Here is a 19,826-nt window from a genome sequence, read left to right as displayed (position 1 = left end):
CAGAAGGTACTTCATTAGGACCATATGTTTCGCCCCAAAGGGAGGATGGAGGTGGCCGGGGTGGGAAGATGGTTCCACATTTGGGAGCGGATTGTACCACTGGCAGGATTTGGACTCACTTCTGGCTGGAGCAGACTCAGGTCACTCTTTCCTGCCCTTTGTTGATTAAACTTGTCTGAAGAGAAACAGCAGCTGTGTTTGCCTGAGCATCTACAGTCCTCTACACAGTTAAGGAACCCTGATTGTGCAGGATTCCCCATCATACAGACGATTGTAACTACATTTAACCAAATGTTATTACACTCTCTTTTCTGACAACAGTGGAGGTGGCAAGAATGATGCCCATAATCTTGCTCCTTTTGGTTTTGTAAAGCCTGAACAAGACTACAGTTTGTCACTTCACTGAAAACCAGAAACCTGATTTGTACAAACCATAGTTTCCAGAGTGGGCCCTAATTGCCTTGTCTATTTCACCTTCATACTTCAGCATTCTCTAAACCAAACTTACTTGTACTTCCTGGTTTTAAAAAGGCTTATCCTGAACCTAACGTGGGTGACAAAACCATGGCAAAATCTCCTCCACAAAACACACAACATCATGGGCATGGAGCAATTTTGTGGGGGGAAATTGCTGCCGCAAACAAGTGGAGCTTTGAGAGACCTACCTCACACACCTTCCCAACCTTGCTTGAAGCCAAGAAGTAATTCATTACACCTTGTGGGGCTTGACTTCCCAAAGATGTTCCCAAAAAATTTCTTTATTTTAAATTAGACAGTAGAACAGTTTATGAGAACAAAAACAAATGCTTCCATGTAAGAACAGATTTTATTCTTACTGTGAATTATTGACCTGCTTCATTTTTCTTATATTCAGGTGGTCTAGAAGATATGGGAGAATGCATTATACTTCTAGTGGACAAATTTCTTATGGAGTTACCTTTGGAAGGTCTAAACATCTTTCAAGAAGAATCAATAAGTTCTGTGTCCAGAGACTTTTCTCTCCAAATTTTCTACAACCGCCTGCATAAAGATGAATCAGGTATAGCTATTTTGACATACTTTTGAAAACAGAACAGAAATATTTGTAATAATAATAATAATACAAACCAGGCACCAAATCAAGTGGTCTGTTACCTAGTTTAAATAAACATGAAAGGAAGGAAGTGCATTAACCATACATTATATCATTATAATTATCTCTATAAAATGAATATCCATCATGACTAATCCAAATAAAATGCTAATTTTAATTATGTAATTCTATTTATCTGTAATTTTTTTCAGAGTAGTCCTCTTTCTAAAGATCATGTCTGTATACGTACTGGATTTTCCCTGCAAACTGAGAAACCTGCATCTCTTTCCCTTTCTTCGAAGGCTGCTTCCATACTGCAGAAATAAAGCAGTTTGACAACACTTTAACTGTCATGATTCAAGCCTATGGAATTCTGGGGTTTGTAATTTTGTGAGATATTTGACCTTCCCAACAAACTACAACTCCCAGAATTCCATAGCATTGAGTCATGGAAGTTTAAGTGGTGTCAAAATGCTTTATTTCTGCAGTGTGGCAGCACCCTCAGCCAGATGTACCAGGACTTGGCCTATTAGGTCCTGTCTACACTGGTGCAGGGCAGCCCGAAGCATCCTGATCTGGAAGTGTCCTGCCCCATTATAAAGGCCCTCCATTCTGATGGCAGTTGGCTTATGGCAAGCACATCATGCTAAGCCACCTGACACATGCTAAGCGATGGCCTGTCATTTCATTCTGAGGTCAGAACAAGGTGCCCAGCCTTGCTCACGCGGTTGGGTCCTTCGTTCTGATCTCTGCAGCCACTCCAGGCACTTCAGTGGGACACATTTTAAATAGCCACCCAGCATTGGAAGAGATCCAGAGTAACCAGAGAGTTATTTAAATCTGTGTCAAGGGTGTTATGCCCAGATCTGGTGCTGAACAGGCTGGCCATTGTCCGGTCTGTTCACACCAGCACCAGAATTTGGGTCTTGAGTTCTTTAGTCTCCCTGCCGAGAGGACAGAGAGAGGAGGCTTTATTTGGTCTGTGCAGACAGGGCCTTAGCTGCCTTTCTGTGACTTTTTAGTTTCTGATTCTCATCAGATATATGACAAAAATAATATACATGATCCCCTATGTAGCTGTGCTACATATTTATGTAATGAAATTATGCTACCTGTTCTTTGTTGTCTGAAGAGTTAGAACATAAGAAGATTGGGAGCCAAACTTTTCTGTTTACAGATTTATCACTGTTTGATTTAGACATGTATTATTACATTTGTGGGAGTTTATAGCCTTAATTAAAATTGTACAACCTGTGTCAGTACAACTAAATATATCTGATGATAAGCTTCTTAATTTTGCTACTTGACCTGCTGACTAAAGAAGGGGTGATTTGAGCACCTGGTAAGCCTATCCTGCAAAGATGACCAGTTGTTCTTGTGTCAGTGGGATGATGAATCTGCTCTGGGATTTAGTTTGAACTTTAAAGGAGTGGTCCTATTTTCTGAAACTATGGTCCGGTCTGTATGCCCTCCCAACCCTACTACATGGCGGCAGCGTCATCATGGCTGCCTCTCATCTACATGGGGACCACCATGATGCCGGCACTGCTGCTGAGCGCCCAAACGTGGTGCATAGGAAGTGGCATCATGATGGCATCACTTCCTGGTTGCAGCGCCGCAACAAAGGAGCTGCTCTAGTAAGCTCCTTTTCGTTGCGGCGCCTCAAGCTTCGTTCCTGCGGCAACCAGATAGCCGCAGGAACAAAGCCACCCGGCCTCTTTCTCCCATGGCTGCACCCATCGGGGTGTCCTGAGGCATGAAGCCCCAAGGACACCCCTTTTTGGGACCACAGAGAAGCGTCATTTTGCCACTTCTCCGTGGTCCCGAAAAGTGCCAGGTTGGGGCCTCTGGGCTGCCAGTGAGGTTGCCCAGCCCCCAACCCGGCAAGAAAAGTGGCGGGTGCAGGCTGCCCCTAAAGGGGTGGTCTGTACCGCACCTATGTTGGTGTTTCAGCAACTTGGATTACCCATTTAAAGTTCATATTAAAATGTAGATCAGATACACTGCCTCACTGATATAGGAACCTCATTGTCTTAACTATCACTGATGTCCTGCCTTCCTCTTCCCCCCCCCCCCCCCCGCCCAGCCCAGTCCTACTTTCAGTTTGACAAGCTACGGATTGTCCAGGCTTGCTCCAGTCTACGTGAAAGGCATCTTAACTGGTTAAAAACTGATGCTATGGAGCACTGAACTAGTTACTATGGTGGTTTAAAATTAGCATCTCAAACAGCCTCAGCACAGAAATTTAAAACATAAGGTGATCCTAATTTGAACCTCAAATTGTTAAAATTCCTAAGTGCAGGAAATAGAATGGAGACAAATAATGTAATTTTCACTTCTTGAAACTCAAACTCTAATGTTGTGCAAGGAATTGATCCCCTGGTTTAGTGCATCTCTTTTTAATGTTTATAACTTTTACAGAAACTGAAATAAAAAAGGATGGAAAGGGTGCAAAGGAATCAAAACCCAAAGGTGACCAGAAGAGAGGTTTAAAAATAGTAAGTACAGTCAGCCGTCCTTTTTCACGGGGAATCTGTCCCCGATCCCTCTCCCTCCGTGAAAACGGAATTTCACACATATTCAAGCCCCATAGATTTGAACGGGGGGGTTTGTCTGTGAGCAGCTGCGGGCGCACACCTCATTTTAATCTCCTCCATTTGCTCCTTGCGAGTAAGCAAGAGTCGTGGATATGAAGTCTGTGCAAACGGAGAGGCAACTGTATATGTCTGTCATTGTACTATTGCGATTCTAATTTGTACATCATTGCCTTATTCAAAATTCAAAATACCTATATCTTTCTAATGGTTTTTAATTTAATATACTTATTATTGAGAACATTTTATCCTGTCCTGTGCATGATTGGTCCATTATACATCTTGTTATACCTATGAAGCAAAGCAAGAAGTATCGAGCTTCACAGTAAGAATTCTTCCCATGTTGCCATGCTAATGGAAAAGCAGGATATATAGATAAAATAAATGAATGAAGAAATATGGAGCAGATCAAGGAAGGTTCAGTTCAGGAAGCATATAGTTCATTCCAATCCAGTCAGAGTTCCTAAAGTACATAAGAATTGATAGCTAAACCAGGAGATCCTAAAATAATAGATGAAATAAATATATTAAAAAAAACAAGAGGCCAGGAAAAATACATTAGAAATTAGTAAAAAGCTCAAATTATTAAAACAAAAAAACTTAGAACATGCAAATAAAATGGGAAAGAACCTAGCTGAGATACTGAGAAAGAAAAATGCAAAGAAAATTATATCGGAAATAAGGGAAAAAGGAAAAATAATAAATCAACAAAAATAAAGGAAGCATTGGCCTGTTACAGACTGCCAAAATAAAGCTGCTTCAGGTCTCTTTGGAGGTATGCTGTTTAAATGATGCATGGGTCCTAAGAGTCCAGAGGTCGCGCAAAAGCCACACTCCATTCCTAAGCACTGGAGTGCAGCTTTGGTGCAGCTTCCGGATTCTTAGGATGCATGCATCATTTAAACAGCATATCTCCAAAGAGACCCGAAGCAGCTTTATTTTGGCAGTCTGTAAACAGGCCATTCTTCGCTTTTTTCACAAACTTGTATCAAACACAACCAATAGACTTAAACAAGATTCAGTTATACCTAGAAGATCAAGAATTTAAAGCACCAAGCAAAGATCAAGTTGATGAGTTAAATAAACCTATTACATACACATACGTTATGAAGGTGATTCAAAACTGTAAAATAGGAAAATCACCAGGATCCAATGGATTCACTGCATTATTTTATAAAATCTTTGCAAAAGAACTATGTGGTCACCTACAGGCAACAGTGAATTCTATTTTGGAAGAAGGAAAGAAGCAGATATTGTGGTAATACCCAAGGAAGAAAAATTACAGACCAATTTCTATTCTAAATATTGATTATAAAATATTTACCACTATTTTGGCTTCCTGCTTTAAAAATTATTTAAAAGATTGGATAGACACAGACCAAAGAGGGTTTCTACCACAGAGACAAATGCGTGAAAATATAAGAGTAATAATAGATGTAATCGAATTTTATGAAAAACATAATGAAAGAGAATTGGGATTGCTATTTCTTGATCTAGAAAAAACCTTTGATACAGTTAATTGGAAGACACTTTTTGAAATTCTAAAGAAAATGAATTTAGGCCCCAAATTTATTGGTTGGATAAAGGAAATTTATAAGGAACAGAAAGCAAAAATCATCATAAATGGAGAAAAAACAAAGTACATTACAATCAATAGAAGAACTAGGCAAGGGTGTCCCCTCTCTCCTTTACTTTTTTAAAATTATTATAGAAAGCTTGATAAAAGAGATTAAGAATAATGATTCAATTCAAAGTACTAAAGTAAAAAAAAAACTTTACGAGCCTTTGCAGATGATTTAGTGGTCTTTATAGATAACCCATGTAATAGTGCAAAAAATATACTTAAAGTCCTGGATGTTATAAATAGAGGTTAAAGTACATATGAGGATATTAAAAAGGACTGTAAAAATACAAATTAACCCAGCAAAACAGGGAAGAAGTCAAGAATGAATGGTAAGGGGAAGAATGGAAAAGAAGAATGAGGAGAGTATGGAAGGCAAAATGAAAGTCGGTAAAGCAATTATGAGAAGAGCAAAGTACGTAGAAGAAGGTGAGAGTAAGTTGAATGAAAGTAGAAGGGCAAGGAAGTGGTAGAAAGAAAGAAAGAAAGAAAGAAAGAAAGAAAGAAAGAAAGGGTAGAATGGATGGGAAAGAGAAAAGGTGAGAGAATGAGGGAGAAGTAAAACAATTGCAAAAAGAGAAGATGAGGAGAAGAGAAGGTTAAGGAGAGAAGATAGAGATGAGAAAGGTAAAGGAAAGAGATTGAGTACAGTAATATGATTAGAGAGAATCTAGGAATGAAGTACAAAGAATACACAACAAGAAGAAGTTACTTGAAACTGACTTTTTGGTTTCCATATTATTATGAGGTTAATAGTAATACAAGAAGCAGAAATTTACTTACTGGTTAAGAAAATGAGCTAGATCTATATAGAATGTACATAAGATGAAATGGAAGCAAAATGTAATGTAATATGTATTATTGCGATGTATTAACAATTCAAGTGTACCTTCTATGAAAACCTTTTTTGTTATTATCTTTGTTCCTGTATTAGTTTGATGATACTTAACTCAGTTTTGATGTACTTGAGGAGTTTGAATGTAAGATGGCAAGATTGTTTTAAGGTGTATGTTTGTTTTTAATATTCAATAAAATTCTAAAAATAATAAATAAATAAATAAAGTACATATACTCACACATGCACGCACACATGAGGGTCTCCTAACTTCAACCCTTTCTTTATAATCTAAATGAATCTGAGAAAATTTGCTGCAGTCAGCAAAGCCCCATGAAGAACAAAGAGAAAGAGAGAGAGAGTGCCCTTATTCATATATGATAAGATGACAAGTGTAACATAACATCAGTCTTCTAGAACAGACCAGGATCTGGAAATTTGTGTATATTTGAACTAATTTCTTATAGCTGTAGTTGCAGCATTCTTACGCTGATTCAGTCTTAGTGGCAATTGGAATCCTCTTCAACAGATATATAAATTAGCTTTTTTCTATTTATCAGTGTCAGGCATGAAGTAAGTCCTAGCTGAACTCATTAGGTTTTAATTCTGAGTAAACTGTTTTAGAATTATGCTATTTTTTCTGTACCCAATCTAAAACTCTCTCCTATTTAACAACAGCCTGCCCTTAACCGTGTTCTACCACCCAACTGCATTCCAATAGATATACACAATGTTAAATGTATCCTTTCAAAAATTACTGTTCACCAGAGTGTTTAAAGCCATGAGTTTTAAAGTCCCATGGAGTCTTACCAGCTCCCTTGGAGTCTATCCCTAGTGTTATCCACAGCATTGCCACTACACACTACTTGAAATGATTGAATCATCTTCAGAATTTAGTTAGTTATCCTTAAAGCAAAAAGGATGTGGTGGCTTAGTGGTTAAGATGCCAGTTTTGACAATCGGAAGATTGGAAGGTTGACAGTTCAAGGCTCTAGTGCTGCATGATGAGGTGAGCTCCTGTTGCTAATCCCAGCTTCTCCCAATCTAGCAGTTCGAAAGCATGTAAATGCAAGTAAATAAATAGGTACCCCTTCATTGGGAAGATAACAGCGTTCAGTGCAGTCATGGTGGCCATAACCACCAGAGCAGTCTTTGGACAACGCTGGCACTTCAGCTTAGTAACGGAGATGAGCACTGCTCCCTACAGGCAGTTACAACTAGACATTCATGTCAAGGGACTACCTTTACCATTACCTTTACCTTAAGATAAAAGGGCAAACTACAAATAGTTAGTGCTAAATCTCATAGACTTGCAAGTGTCGAACAACTTAGCAAGTATGGCCCAGTACCGACTGCCAGAAAGCGGTGGTCTGGGGCCGATTTTAGAGCTCAGGAGTGCAGAGCATCCACACGTTCCTGAGCCGTACGGTGCACCGCTGGCGCTATCATGGTGGGGCCCTGTCCACATGGGGGCCGCCATGATGGTGTGAGTGTGCTGCAGCACCCAAACTACGCTGGCCGGAAGTGATGCGATCAGGGCGCTGGTTTGCCAATCGCGCCCCCTTCCAGGAAGCTGCTCATTTTTGCTCCCATGCCTTTTGGTTGCTGTGGCAATGATGGGGGGGAAACGGGTGGCACAGAGCCTCTCATCTGTCGAGCCCCTATATGACCTACATTACGCTAGTATTTCAAATGGAGTAGGAGATCTCAGGCTCAAAGCAGCCCTCACAAATCTGAGCCTCTGGCTCCATTCTCCTTTATCATTGTTTAGTGGAAAGATGGATAGCCTGCACCCACCAGTACTGTACCATCCCTCTCTCTCATTTTTAAGCTACAAATCCACTTGCACTTTATAGGGATTGTAAGATGAAATTTCTCAATAGTTTTGTGCCCTCCTCCCATGTTTTAGCTTGGGTACCTTTTCTGACAAACCTAGAAGTGTCTTCTGCCTTCTTTTTATTTTGAAAAAAGGCCCCTCTTCACTTTAAAAACATTTTTTAAATAATTGAAGGTTGTCAACAGGGGGCATATGCAGTTCTCTGAGGTCTTGGAGTAATCCCTAGCCCCCTCTGGAAGTTGTCCTTCCCTGTTTAGTGATTACTTCACTTTTGTACAGGGTTTGTCCATTCAAAAGGGTAAAAAAAAATCCTAAAATTTCTTAAGGTTTAGTTACTAGCAATTGGAGCTTTCAACTAAAACACACTGCTAGTTTTGCCTCAACCACCACTGGAATGCAGCCCCAAGAACTTCTCTGAAACTGAATTTGGCTTTTGGGCTAAAAAAACAAGGTCCCCAACCTTGATTTACAACCAAGGGGAAAAAATGTGAACACAATATGAGTGGTTGTTGATTAGTGGAAAAAAATATGTAGACAGTATGGAAAGGAAGTAAAGACAAATGTTCCTAGGGTTGCCAGAATGAAAAACTAGAGAAGACTCCGGTGTGTTTAATGGCTGTATAGAAGAGGAAATTACACCAGGCCTTGTTTGTTACCTGTTTACATGACAAGTAGCACCTACTGAAGCTTCTGTTTGTTGTTGATGTTGATGTGTGTCTTCATGTCATTTCCAACATAAGGCAAACCTATCACATGGGTTTATTGGCAATATTTGTTCACAAGAGTTTGCCATTGTTTTCCTCTGAGGATGAAAGAGTGGGTTTCCATGGCTGAATGGGGATTTGAACCCTGATCTCCAGAGTCCTAATCCAGCACCCAAATCACTACATCACACTCGCTCTGTAGATAACCATTCTTCTACACAGCACTTAAAGATACAAGTGTCATCACCAGTTTTAACTCTGACAACCCTAGATGCTCAATTTCAGAAGGTTGGAGCTGATAACTGTAATCAGCAATTCAGACTAAAAAAAATGGGAGATATTTTTAAAGTTCATAACTGGTCCTCCTACAAGACCTACTATTTCCCCTTTTCCCTGCTTAAAACTAGTGGTTATATTCATGGAAGATTATGGGGGTGGAATAGATTCTCTAGACCATTTAAACTGATTGTTCTCAAAATCTGATTTTGTGTTCTTAACAAATATCTCAGATGTTGTCGATCCATATGATGAAGCAAGAAAAAGAGGTACTGTCTGTAAAATCTTAAGCTCATAAGACATTATGTCTCTGCCATAACTGACCATAAGAAACCAGCTTTTTCTTTTACAAATTGATTGAAACCAATTTCAAAGACAGTGCAGCTCATTTGTAGATTAGAAAATGTCTACTACAAAAAATAATATATTTACATTTGATATATTAAAGAAAATTAGCAAGTTTTGAAAGTGCATCATTTTCCCAAGTATATCCTTACGAAGTAAAACGTCATTCCAACTAGTGATATGATATTTTTTAAAAAATCAAGAAAAAATAATGTATTACAGTTTGTATTTAACAACTTGCCTTAGAGTCACAGGGAGCTGGGATGTGAATGGGGTAAGAAGTGAAAGAGAATATACTCTGCCCTTTCGCCACCTAACTACTTGGTTTCCATATGGGCTGAGGAAGAAGGAAAAATCTCTGAAACTAACAGAAATGCAGGGTTTAGCAGTGGAGACATTGAGCAATTTTGCTGTGCTTTGCCAGATTATTTGACAGATATTTAACACAGAAAACTGAAGGGTTGGTTTTTTTCTGACTTGTATTTCTATGCCTCTCTCTCTCCATGTGGAATGTGGAAACAAAAAGCCACAAATCTTGGCTGGCAACATTGGTTGATTGGTATGCTACCAAATTTGGTAGACTTAGGCCCTCCACAGACTGGCATAAAGAGCTGGCGTGGGGGCATGGTGACCGCATGCCCTGACTTAATGCCCTGACTCTGCCTCCATGTTGCCTGCCTTACCAGGTGGCAGGTGGCATCATGCCGCATCTTCAGCACAGCATTTACATGTGTTGCCCTAAAGAAGAGGAGAACAGCCACTACGGTGGCTTAGCGCCCCTTCCACAGCGCAAAAATGAGCCACTTTTTTGAGGCTTCATTTTGCTCCACGTAAAGGTCAGATCAGGACAGCGGCATGTGGTTGCCACAGCCCTGACCCAGTGAGGAAAAGGGCAGCTGCAGGCTGCTCCAAAGGGGGGGGGGGTGTCTGTTGAGCCCCTTATTTTCAAGGCTTGTATACTACATTTTAAAATATATAGAGATTTAGACTTATATAGCCAATTGCTGATTTTTTTACACCAGCTTTATAAGAAGAACCACATTTACAAGTAGGCAACCTGTTTTTCATTATGATAAATTTGTTTTACTTAGAATCAGAAAGTCCTGGCCAACAATTTCAGACAATCCTAGAGAAATATGAGCCATTTACACATCGTTGGGATGGTTTTATTGGTAGCTCACATTTTCCAAGGTATGTAAGTTTGTTTCGCAAGAAAGAAGATTTTAGAATCTAAAGAAATGTCTAATGTATTTATCTTTGAACTGCTTTAAAGAGTCAAACCAATGCACTGTCCTGCCATAAATCAAAAGCTAATGTGAGCACGAGGTTCTTAAACCTCATAATGACAACTTTAAATATATATATATATCTGAATTTTGGAATATTTTCTGACTCCATGGAAATTCCAATGTATTGATGGGTAGCAGTAGAGCTAGGATTAGTGTTACCTTTACACATCTTGTATGTCCAAGATACACCGAGAATTCCAATTTCCTACTCCAGATGGAGACCATCTGTAGAAAACCAGAATCTGTCACTGTTTCTTACTATCATGGCTCACTGTTAAACAGCATGGGGTATTTATTTATTTTTTGTCCCAATACTGGCTGGGTCTAAAAAGTGCCAAATAGATAAAAGCAATCATTTTTGAGGTCAGTGTTTGTCTCAGACACTTTTGTCTATAAACAAACAAGCAAACCTGTATACAGGAACACTGTTTACAAATTTTCAGGTGACAGTCATAAAGTGTCTACTTTGTATGTCTAGTTCTTTGTACATTCTGCAACAAAATACGATTCTGCAAAAGTAAAATCTCTTGCCTCTCTGGCTTTTAGCTAAATCAGCCATTTCCATGGAATATAGTTTGATGCCATATTGCAGCCATATTCAGGCTTTATGAAAAGTGATTGTAATAAATACCAAGGAAAGAGACAGTGCTAGTCTCCTAACCTTTCTGTTGCCACTTTAATTGCTTGGCTTACCTGAAGTCATTTTCTGAAGAGAAGCATCTCTGTGTATGGAGGCTCTATGCAATTCGAACCTTAGTTTTCCAAGATTCCAGATCAATTGAGATAGTATCCACAGATAGTAAAGGCTCTCCTCTTCAGCACAGCAGCTGACAGTGGGGAGAGCAGGGTTAGTACATGTCCTCTTCTCATGTTACTCACTTTACATAATGTTTGAATAGGGCTGTTACGGACTTGATATCACATACCCTCAGAGACACTACATATTCTGGTATCACTGCCCTATACTGTGCTATTATTATGTTTTGTTCTGAGTATAACAAATGAATGTATTGTTAAAATAAAAAAGAATTGATTTTTTTTCCAGTCAGGCAGAGTGGGAACATTTACTGAGCAACTGCAGTGCTTTTTTCTTCTCTGGAATGGAAAGATTCCTCTGTCATATACTGCTTGAAAGGCTAGCTGCAATGAACTTTCCAGGTGACTTATTGAAACAAAAACAAAAAGCCCCTAGATATCAAACAGTGTGTTATTTTTAATTTGAAATTTATGATTAAATTATTATAATTTTTGGAGTGTATTTTTACAGTTGTTGGTGAAAGCAGAAAAAGCACACTGGCTATATTGAAACATCACAACAAACCATGCTTTGTTGTGAAAGAAGCAGACCTAGGCAAACTTGAACTTGTGTACACATACACAAACAAGTGGGTGGTTCTTACCAACAAAATTCCTTCAAATGGGCCATGTGTAGACAAGAAATTTTCACTTGCTATTTCAGTTATCCAAAGACGAGCACTGGGAGTAAGATGAGGTCTACAGCGCCTGTCAGCTAGACCCAATATGGCCAACAGTAAGGGATTGCAGAAGCTGTAGTCCAAAATATCTGGAGGGCCAAAGTGAAAACCACTGTGGTATAGTAGTTTCAGTGTTGGAATAGGACTTTGGGAGACCAGTGTCAGAATTCCTGCTTAGCTAGAGAAATCCAGTAGGCGAGTCACACTTCCTCAGTTTAAGAGGGATGCATTGGCAAACCTCCTTATACTAAACTTTACGAAACAAAACCCTCTGAGAGGGTCACTATAAGTCACAGTCGACTTGAAGGCACAAACCAGCAATAACACCACTGTGGTTTGGTTGCTGCCTTCCCCAAAGCAGCATCTCTGGTCCACCTATTTTCCATTAGCTGAATCTTATGTAACAGGCACCTTCAGGGGACTCCCAAGTTCTTGGCACATCCCTGACGATGATGTCCTTGCAGCATGTCCAGGTAAATGAAAATAGCAGAACACATCACTACTGATTCCCCCCACTCCAGAAAACCTGGAAATGGCCAGTAGGGGTAGGGGGGCCTGCATGATTCCAAGGTGGTTTAGGGAGGATTTCAGATGTTGCTTAGTTGGAAGAGAATTCTTACCCACACAATAGCCATACAGTGAATTGCAATGGCATAAATTGGACTTAAGCTGCCATAAATCATTAACGGTATGCCAAGTATTATTTACAGTACTTCAAGGTGACAGAATTTAATGTCCACCTTTTAGGTGCAATTTTATGAATTCATTAGCAAAACATGACTCGGAGAGGGAGACTAAATTGTCACTTCTGCCTGGGTGAGGGTTTATCAGGGGAGCCTGAATCCCAGTATTGGTAGAATGGCTAGAGAATGAATGAATGAATGAATGAATGAATGAATATGTTAGATCAGCTGTCAAATGGGGTGAGAAAGTAACAGCAAGTACATTTCTATGCTGCTTATCAGTGCACTTAAGCACTCTCTAAGTGGTTTACAAAGTGTAAGCTAAACTGGGTACTCATATTAGCGACCTCCTCGGAAGGATGCAAGTCTGAGTCAAGCTTGAGCCCCTGGACTGGTATTGAACTCTCATCCTTATAGTTTGTGAGTGAGTGGCTGCAGTACAGGCATTTAATCACTGCGCCACCAGAAACGAGTGACAAAATTAAGAAGACATGGAATCTAAGTGGCAACTTGGAAGACAGGAGGAGAATGGGGGGAACAGAGAGAGTAAGAGGATCATCTGGAGGTCAGGAGACAGAGGGACCACAGATCGAGAGTGAAAAAGGGGAAGAACAAAGTGAACAAGGGTGATGTGCAGATAGGACAGTATTTTGCTCATTCAAGGCAGGATTTGATATTTTGTATTTGTATGACTGGGAAGTATTTTCATACATGCAAGGTGGTCTCTCCTGGGTCCCCCCCCCTCCAATATTCTGTTCCCTTCTACTAACCGTAGTCTCCCACCCTTCCAAGTGTCTTCCACCCTGGCCCATTGTTTCACTAGAGAAGTGGGGTTTATACTTGCATTATGCTACCATGATTGTAATGTTAGCTTTTACACTTCAGCTTCAGTTCCATGATCCTAGTGATGGGTCATGTGTACTTTAACTTTCTCACACTGAGAGCTATTTGTGAATAATACACAATAAGAGTGAAAATGTGTTCCTCCATCCACAATCTGCCTTCCTTCCCCAGTAGAGAGCATTTAGAGGCTGCAAGCCCAAACATATACCAGGGAGTAAACTTGGTTGACATCAGTGGAGATTACCTCTGAGTAAACAAATATTGGATTGTGCCTAGAAAGGTAAATTCCTCTGGTAGACTTTTTTCTGTCTCAGAGCAGACGTCCTTACGCAGCTCCCCTCCCATCCACCACATATGGATGAACTTACCTTCCCTGCTTCTCAACCTTCCCCCTCAGGTGATCCCACAATTACTTTTTTCAGCCTCCCAACTAAATAATGCCATCCCATATGAAGAGCCCACCCACCTGGATCCACATGAACCCTAAATTGGGATTTGCAAAAGGAATCTTTCACACCAGAAAAAAGGCACAGAACAATACCATGACCTGGGCTGACAAGCCAATAATTATTTTGTGGCCAAAAAGGGTGTGATTACATGAAGAGGAAAGCGGAACAAGGGCCATATCATATGAAAAGCCCACCCCCACCCCACCTCCTGATGCCAGTCCCCATTCCACTATAATATCCTTGTGTGGAAAAGACTAATAGTGCTAGTAGGAACATGCATAGTTTTACTCATACATTCTAGGATCTATATGCTTCTGAAATGACATTATGTTTTCACTTTCTCCTTAGAATGTAAACTGATGGTACTTTTAGAACTTGCACATACAAAGCCAAGTGCTGTACGAGTGAGAGATCTCGATGAGGATAGAAGGTATAATAAGCTTTTCATCTCAACAGTAGGCAGCGGTTGCTATTGTTGTACTGTGCATGCTGACTGATTTTAAACTGCAGTAGGGTAGGATACAGAACCCTATTAAAATACGTAAGTTTAATGAATCTGTATTGTACTCCTTTTTGAATGTCATTTCCTTTAATTTTAATGGGATTTACTATTACAGTCACCCCTCCGTTTTTGCGGACTTGAGATCCACATTACTCGCATACATGCGAGTCGGAAACGGAGGGGGAAACAATGGGCTATGCACCCATAGCCACCTATTCAAGCCAATGGGCTTGAATATACATGAATTTCCATTTTTCTGGGGGGAGGGGGTCCGGAACGGATTCCCTGCGAAAATAGAGGGGCGACTGTAATTGAATATGGCAAAGAATGGGCGCTTAGGAATAGCCACACATCAACCATAGTGTATTATGTGACTTCATGGTTTGCAAGACTGTACTTGGTGCCAGACATGCTGATGAGAGCCAGTTAAGAGAAATGCAATTCACCTTTGTTGGTGTAACTAAAAGAAGAAACCTGGACAAATATTTGTTTTGTCCTATGTACACAGATCAATCAGGAATGCTTGTACTTCCAATTTTCATTTACCATATTTAAGGCTTCTTATTGTCTTCTCTAGTTCTCTACGCCTTTCTCTGGAACTGCCAACAGAGACAGCAATCATTCTTAGCCTTGCTGGAGTACATTCCATCATAGCCAACCAATGGCATACAACCCTGGAAGAAAATGCAATAAACCTGAACAGCTTATGTGAAAGTATGTAAAAACAACTTCCATGAAGCAGTTAGTCCAAAACTTAATATTTTGTACTGCAAATTATAATTAGTATTTTTATATGTGGCAGTGAAACCATTATTTGCAAAATTGAAGAGTCTGGAAGCAGCAAACTTTCTAGTTTCAGGCAGTCCATTGGTACCATGCAATGGAGTATCTGTAATTACTTTCTTCCTGTTCCTAAATACTCTAAAGGCATCAGAATTTGCGCCGGCACACCACTTCCTGCCTGTCTGTCTCAGCCCTCACTCTGTAAGGAGAGAAAAAGCCAGATCAACTAAGGCTGAATTACTGCCAAGAACGTACCTTATTACAATGCCAATTCCATTTTTGAACCTTAGTTTATGACAGGTTATGTTACAGTTATTCTCTATTTGTTTCTTGGCTTTTGATCATAAGCAACATTCTACTGTACAACGTTAAAGTATCATTGTAGATTTGATCCACAGGTATACCAAAATCCACTGATTTCAATTAGCTTACATGGACCTAGCTCTAAACAGAGCAGTTCCATCACTAACAAATGGAGGTGGGCAGAGCTGGATTCTCTTCCCTTGTTTTGTGTGTTTTCTGTTTCGATATGTGTTAACTAATAAAGTATTGTGTTTCTTTGCAGACTTGATAAAAGTAGGCAAAACAACTGGACATGCTGTTCGTATCCTTCAGAAGAGTAAGGCTGCTGTGGATGAAGTTCCTAGGGGTAAAATTATGAAGTTTTTAAAAATAAAATACACAGTACAAAATATAGTTCAAGAATTCACTGTACAAACACGTAATTTTAATTTTACCATTTGCTTGTTGTTGTTGTTTTTTAAAATGATCATATTATACAGGTAGACGTCAGTTAACAAAGTTGATGTGTTCTGAGCATTATTTCTTTAACAGAAGCTTTGGTACCAGAAGCAGTAATAATATGAAAAGAATAGAGAGAGGTTCCTACACCACAAAAAAAGGGATAGGAAAGGGAAAGGGAAAGAAAAGCAGTTCAACATATTTTAGTTAATTTTCCTTATGATTTTCATTTTGGTAGCCAAACTGCTAGATTTGTGCTTTTTTAACATGCTGGATATAGCCAGAGAGGCAGGCTTATCTACTCTCTCCTTTTCTCTGTATTTTGCTGTTTGCCCATCCTCAGTAAGGAATTCTGGAGGCTGCTCCTTATATCATGGCTGTTGTAGGGAGGTATACACAGCTAAAATAGAATCAGCTAGAATAGAATCCTGTTCTTTCCCAACTGAAGGTTTATTGTATTGTTTGCTGCAAATGTGCTGCTGCAACCTGACACTGGCATTATGGGTTTCTCCACTTTGCTTTACTATCTTCTCAATGCCAATGAGGCTAAAACACTTCCAGCTAGACAAAGGATGAGAAGGAAAAGTGGTCTGGGCAAGCAGAAAATGACTTTTTTAAAAGAAACTTCTTCGCCAGAGGCTCTGTTAACTGAGGTGTGCCTATGTATATTTGAAATGCTTATCAGGCTAGTAGATACATTGCTACTTTAATCTGTGCAAATTTGATAGCTCCATAACCACACTTTAGAACAAGATGATTAAAAGAATAACCTACTGGGCTTTCTAAAATATGTCATATGTCTTTTTTAAAAAGTGTATGTGAAAGAGAGAGATCCTGTTTGAAACCAGGAACATATCTACATAGCTTCAGAGCTAAGAAAATTGTGAAGTCGAAGAACATGGCCATATAGCCCGAAAAACCCACAAAAAACCACGCTAAGAAAATTGTTCAGCTAAATAATAGGGTGACTGTAAACTTATAAAATAATCCAAATTATTTCTGCCAACACTAGTATCAGAAAGTTTGCTGTTTCCTTTCTGTGAGAAAAGGACACAGTAAGCCAAACTACAAATAACATTGTTGATCTAGAATTAGGCTATTCTGCAGTTTTAGAAAATAATACCAGACAGATAGGATCCCAAATAAGTTAGGACTGTGGAGCTGGAGAAGGGGAAGGTTATCCTTTGTCTGTCCCTGTCCACCCAGTTTTCTCAATTAATATTGGCTTCCTGCATCTGTAAGTTATTTTGTTGGAGAAAATTTGCTGGTACCTATATGAAGGCACCAGATGCTGTCTGACTTTGGAAGCTAAGCCAGGTCAGCCCTGATTAGAACTTGGATGGGAGACAGTCAATACAAAGTGCTGTGAGTTATATTTCAGAAGAAAGAACTGGAAAAACCATTCTTTGTCAGAGGCGGGTTACAGACCGCCATTTAGTACGTATTCTATATGTACTAGGGTTAGGAAGGGGCGGTGCTTCCACACACCCCTAACCCTAGTACGTATAGAATACGTACAAGATGGCGGCGCCCTGTTCATACGGGCGCCACCATCTTTACGTATCGGACGCTGTGCGTCCGAACGTGGCGCCTCACGACGTCATTAGGGCGCCGCAAGAAGAAGCTCCATTTTGGAGCTTCTTTTTTGCTCCGTAACGGAGCCGCGCGGTTTGGCTGCGACGGCTCCCTTACGGAGCAAACGGCGGCGGCGGCAGACCACCTCAAAGCGGCAGTCTATAACCCGCCTAAGAAAACACTATAAAATTCATGGGTTCATCATAAGTCAACAGGTGGTTTGAAGACACAAACACACACACCTGTATGATGCCTGAGGAGAAACAGAATCTTTGAGCATTGATTTTTACAGAGCATCAAGGGAAAGTGTGAAGCCCTTCCACTCCCAGTACTGTGCTCCTGATCTGATTGAGTCCCCATGCCCTTCTCTGTGTGACTGCTTGTAAATTTGTTGTTTTAACTGCAGGAGATTCAAACCCTCAACCTGTTAGAGGCCATTTTCACACATAAGACTCAAACAGCCTTTGAGATGCTGTCACTTACTGTGCACTCAGGCTGACTGAAAAATTTCAGATTTTGTTTCTGTTCTTACCAATTTATAATGGCTTAAAATATTGGGCAGGTGGTATTAAAAAAAAGTATCTAATCCATATCAGGAGCTTCCTTCCTTCCTTCTATTTCTTACAAAGCCCAGCTCCAGAAATTTTTATTTGCTGCCAAAGAAAGCCAATTGATGATAAGTCCAAATCATTTTGGGCTTTCAAAGAAATAAATGTTTTGGGGGGCATCACACAACATGTGGGACTTTGTCTCCCTTTCATTCTTCTGATGTAAATATGTGTTTTCCAGTTTTTCTTCTGTCCATATCAGGAGCTGGCAGAAAATATTCTAAGATAAATAAAATGTGTATGGATCTCCAAAATAAAATTGGAACAGAATCTAGGATGTTGTGGCCTTTTAAATCAGTATGGATATGCCCCATGTGGTTGGTATTAACATCAGATTTGGCAGTGATTTACAGTTAGACAATGTGATGAAAGAGCTATATATTTAAATCACTGACAAACAATCATTTATTATATGGTGACAGAAATAGACACACTGGAATTTAGGAGTAATACAATGTGAAACAGTTCTCTCTGATATGTAGCATCAGAACAGGCTTGAAGAGATGGATAGCGAAGCAAACAGAAGCTAAAAGCTTTAGATTTAGAGATTACAATAGAAACATTGTTCACATGTTAACATCCACTGCAAGATATATCTTTAGAACGCATATCTTTGGTTGGATCATGCCCTCTGTTCTTTTAAAATATCATATCATGTAGGCCTGATTTAATTGTTGGTTCTGAACTGTATTTCTAGTGGACCCAGATCTTATGGATTCTGCTGAAGACACCAAAGACCAGAAGGAAAGCCCTGGAGAGTTAAGCCATCCTGCAATTCATCTATCAGCCCTCAATGCAGTTTTATATGGACTGCCCAACATGATGTTTATGTGATTGGGGGAGGGGGGGAATCTTTATGTAACAAGTAAATTTAATCGAGCGTGAAGTGAAAATGTTTATGCTTGAATTTGTTAAAAATAACTTTTCACAAATGTTTTTCTTTTTAGTTTGAACACTGGCATTCAGATAAATATCAGGAGTTTTGTTATTAAATGTTTCTCTTGCTCTAATTTCTTCCTGAGTTTTTTCTTCATAAATTTAAGAGTTTTTTGTTCTCCTATGTTTATTTGTATTACACGTTCCACTGTGGCCTAAATGTATTTGTCAGACCTCCATGTAGCGTAGATCCATTTGTTAAGGTTATTGCTGGTTCCCTCAGCAGTAAACCCTATAGTCTCACTCCTGTCTATTCCCTTGTAAGAAATAACATCCAGGAAGACAGAGGTTCACAAAAGAACTTTCTTTATTGTAAGCAGCAGAAAACAACAGCATTAGCATTCTTTCACCAAACAGAGTCACAAGCAGACAGAGAGAGCGAGCAGATGCTAGCATACCCCAACCATAGTAGCAGAATTAGAGTGTGGCTCAAATCCTATTGGTCAGATTACTAACAAGTAACATAAGAGTTCTTCTCCACAGAAGGGGTTTTAGGGAACTTTGTCGCTTCAGAACCTGTAACATTCCCATCGAGTTCCGAAAACATTCCGTGGCAGAACGATCTGGGAACGGGACCCATAACATTTGAGAAGTAAGAAGAGGATGATAACGTAACGGGAACACATTATATTGAACAGCCCCCCCCTTTGAATGGGTG

At 39.7% G+C, this 19,826-nt stretch overlaps 1 protein-coding gene across 2 annotated transcripts in view; it reads left to right on the top strand.

Annotated features, from left to right (window-relative positions):
- The window catches only part of CFAP46 (cilia and flagella associated protein 46), a 131,864-nt gene extending 112,632 nt beyond the window's left edge, over positions 1-19,232 (top strand). For both annotated transcript variants that reach the window (XM_089510221.1, XM_089510220.1), the window contains exons 52-61: positions 875-1,039; positions 3,494-3,570; positions 6,801-6,861; positions 9,173-9,208; positions 10,376-10,475; positions 11,619-11,731; positions 14,372-14,453; positions 15,103-15,239; positions 15,874-15,957; positions 18,930-19,232. In XM_089510221.1, the coding sequence (XP_089366347.1) occupies positions 875-1,039; positions 3,494-3,570; positions 6,801-6,861; positions 9,173-9,208; positions 10,376-10,475; positions 11,619-11,731; positions 14,372-14,453; positions 15,103-15,239; positions 15,874-15,957; positions 18,930-19,066 (992 nt within the window). In that variant the 3' untranslated portion in view covers positions 19,067-19,232. The remainder of the gene's footprint in view (positions 1-874; positions 1,040-3,493; positions 3,571-6,800; positions 6,862-9,172; positions 9,209-10,375; positions 10,476-11,618; positions 11,732-14,371; positions 14,454-15,102; positions 15,240-15,873; positions 15,958-18,929) is intronic.
- The last annotated feature ends 594 nt before the right edge of the window (positions 19,233-19,826 follow it).

Source organism: Sceloporus occidentalis, unplaced genomic scaffold, assembly GCF_023333645.1.
Source record: "Sceloporus occidentalis isolate IW3139 unplaced genomic scaffold, rSceOcc1.0.p SCAF_2, whole genome shotgun sequence".
Lineage (NCBI taxonomy): Eukaryota > Metazoa > Chordata > Lepidosauria > Squamata > Phrynosomatidae > Sceloporus > Sceloporus occidentalis.
Note: the sequence above shows the minus strand (reverse complement) of the source record. Positions and strands in the feature narration are given on the sequence as shown.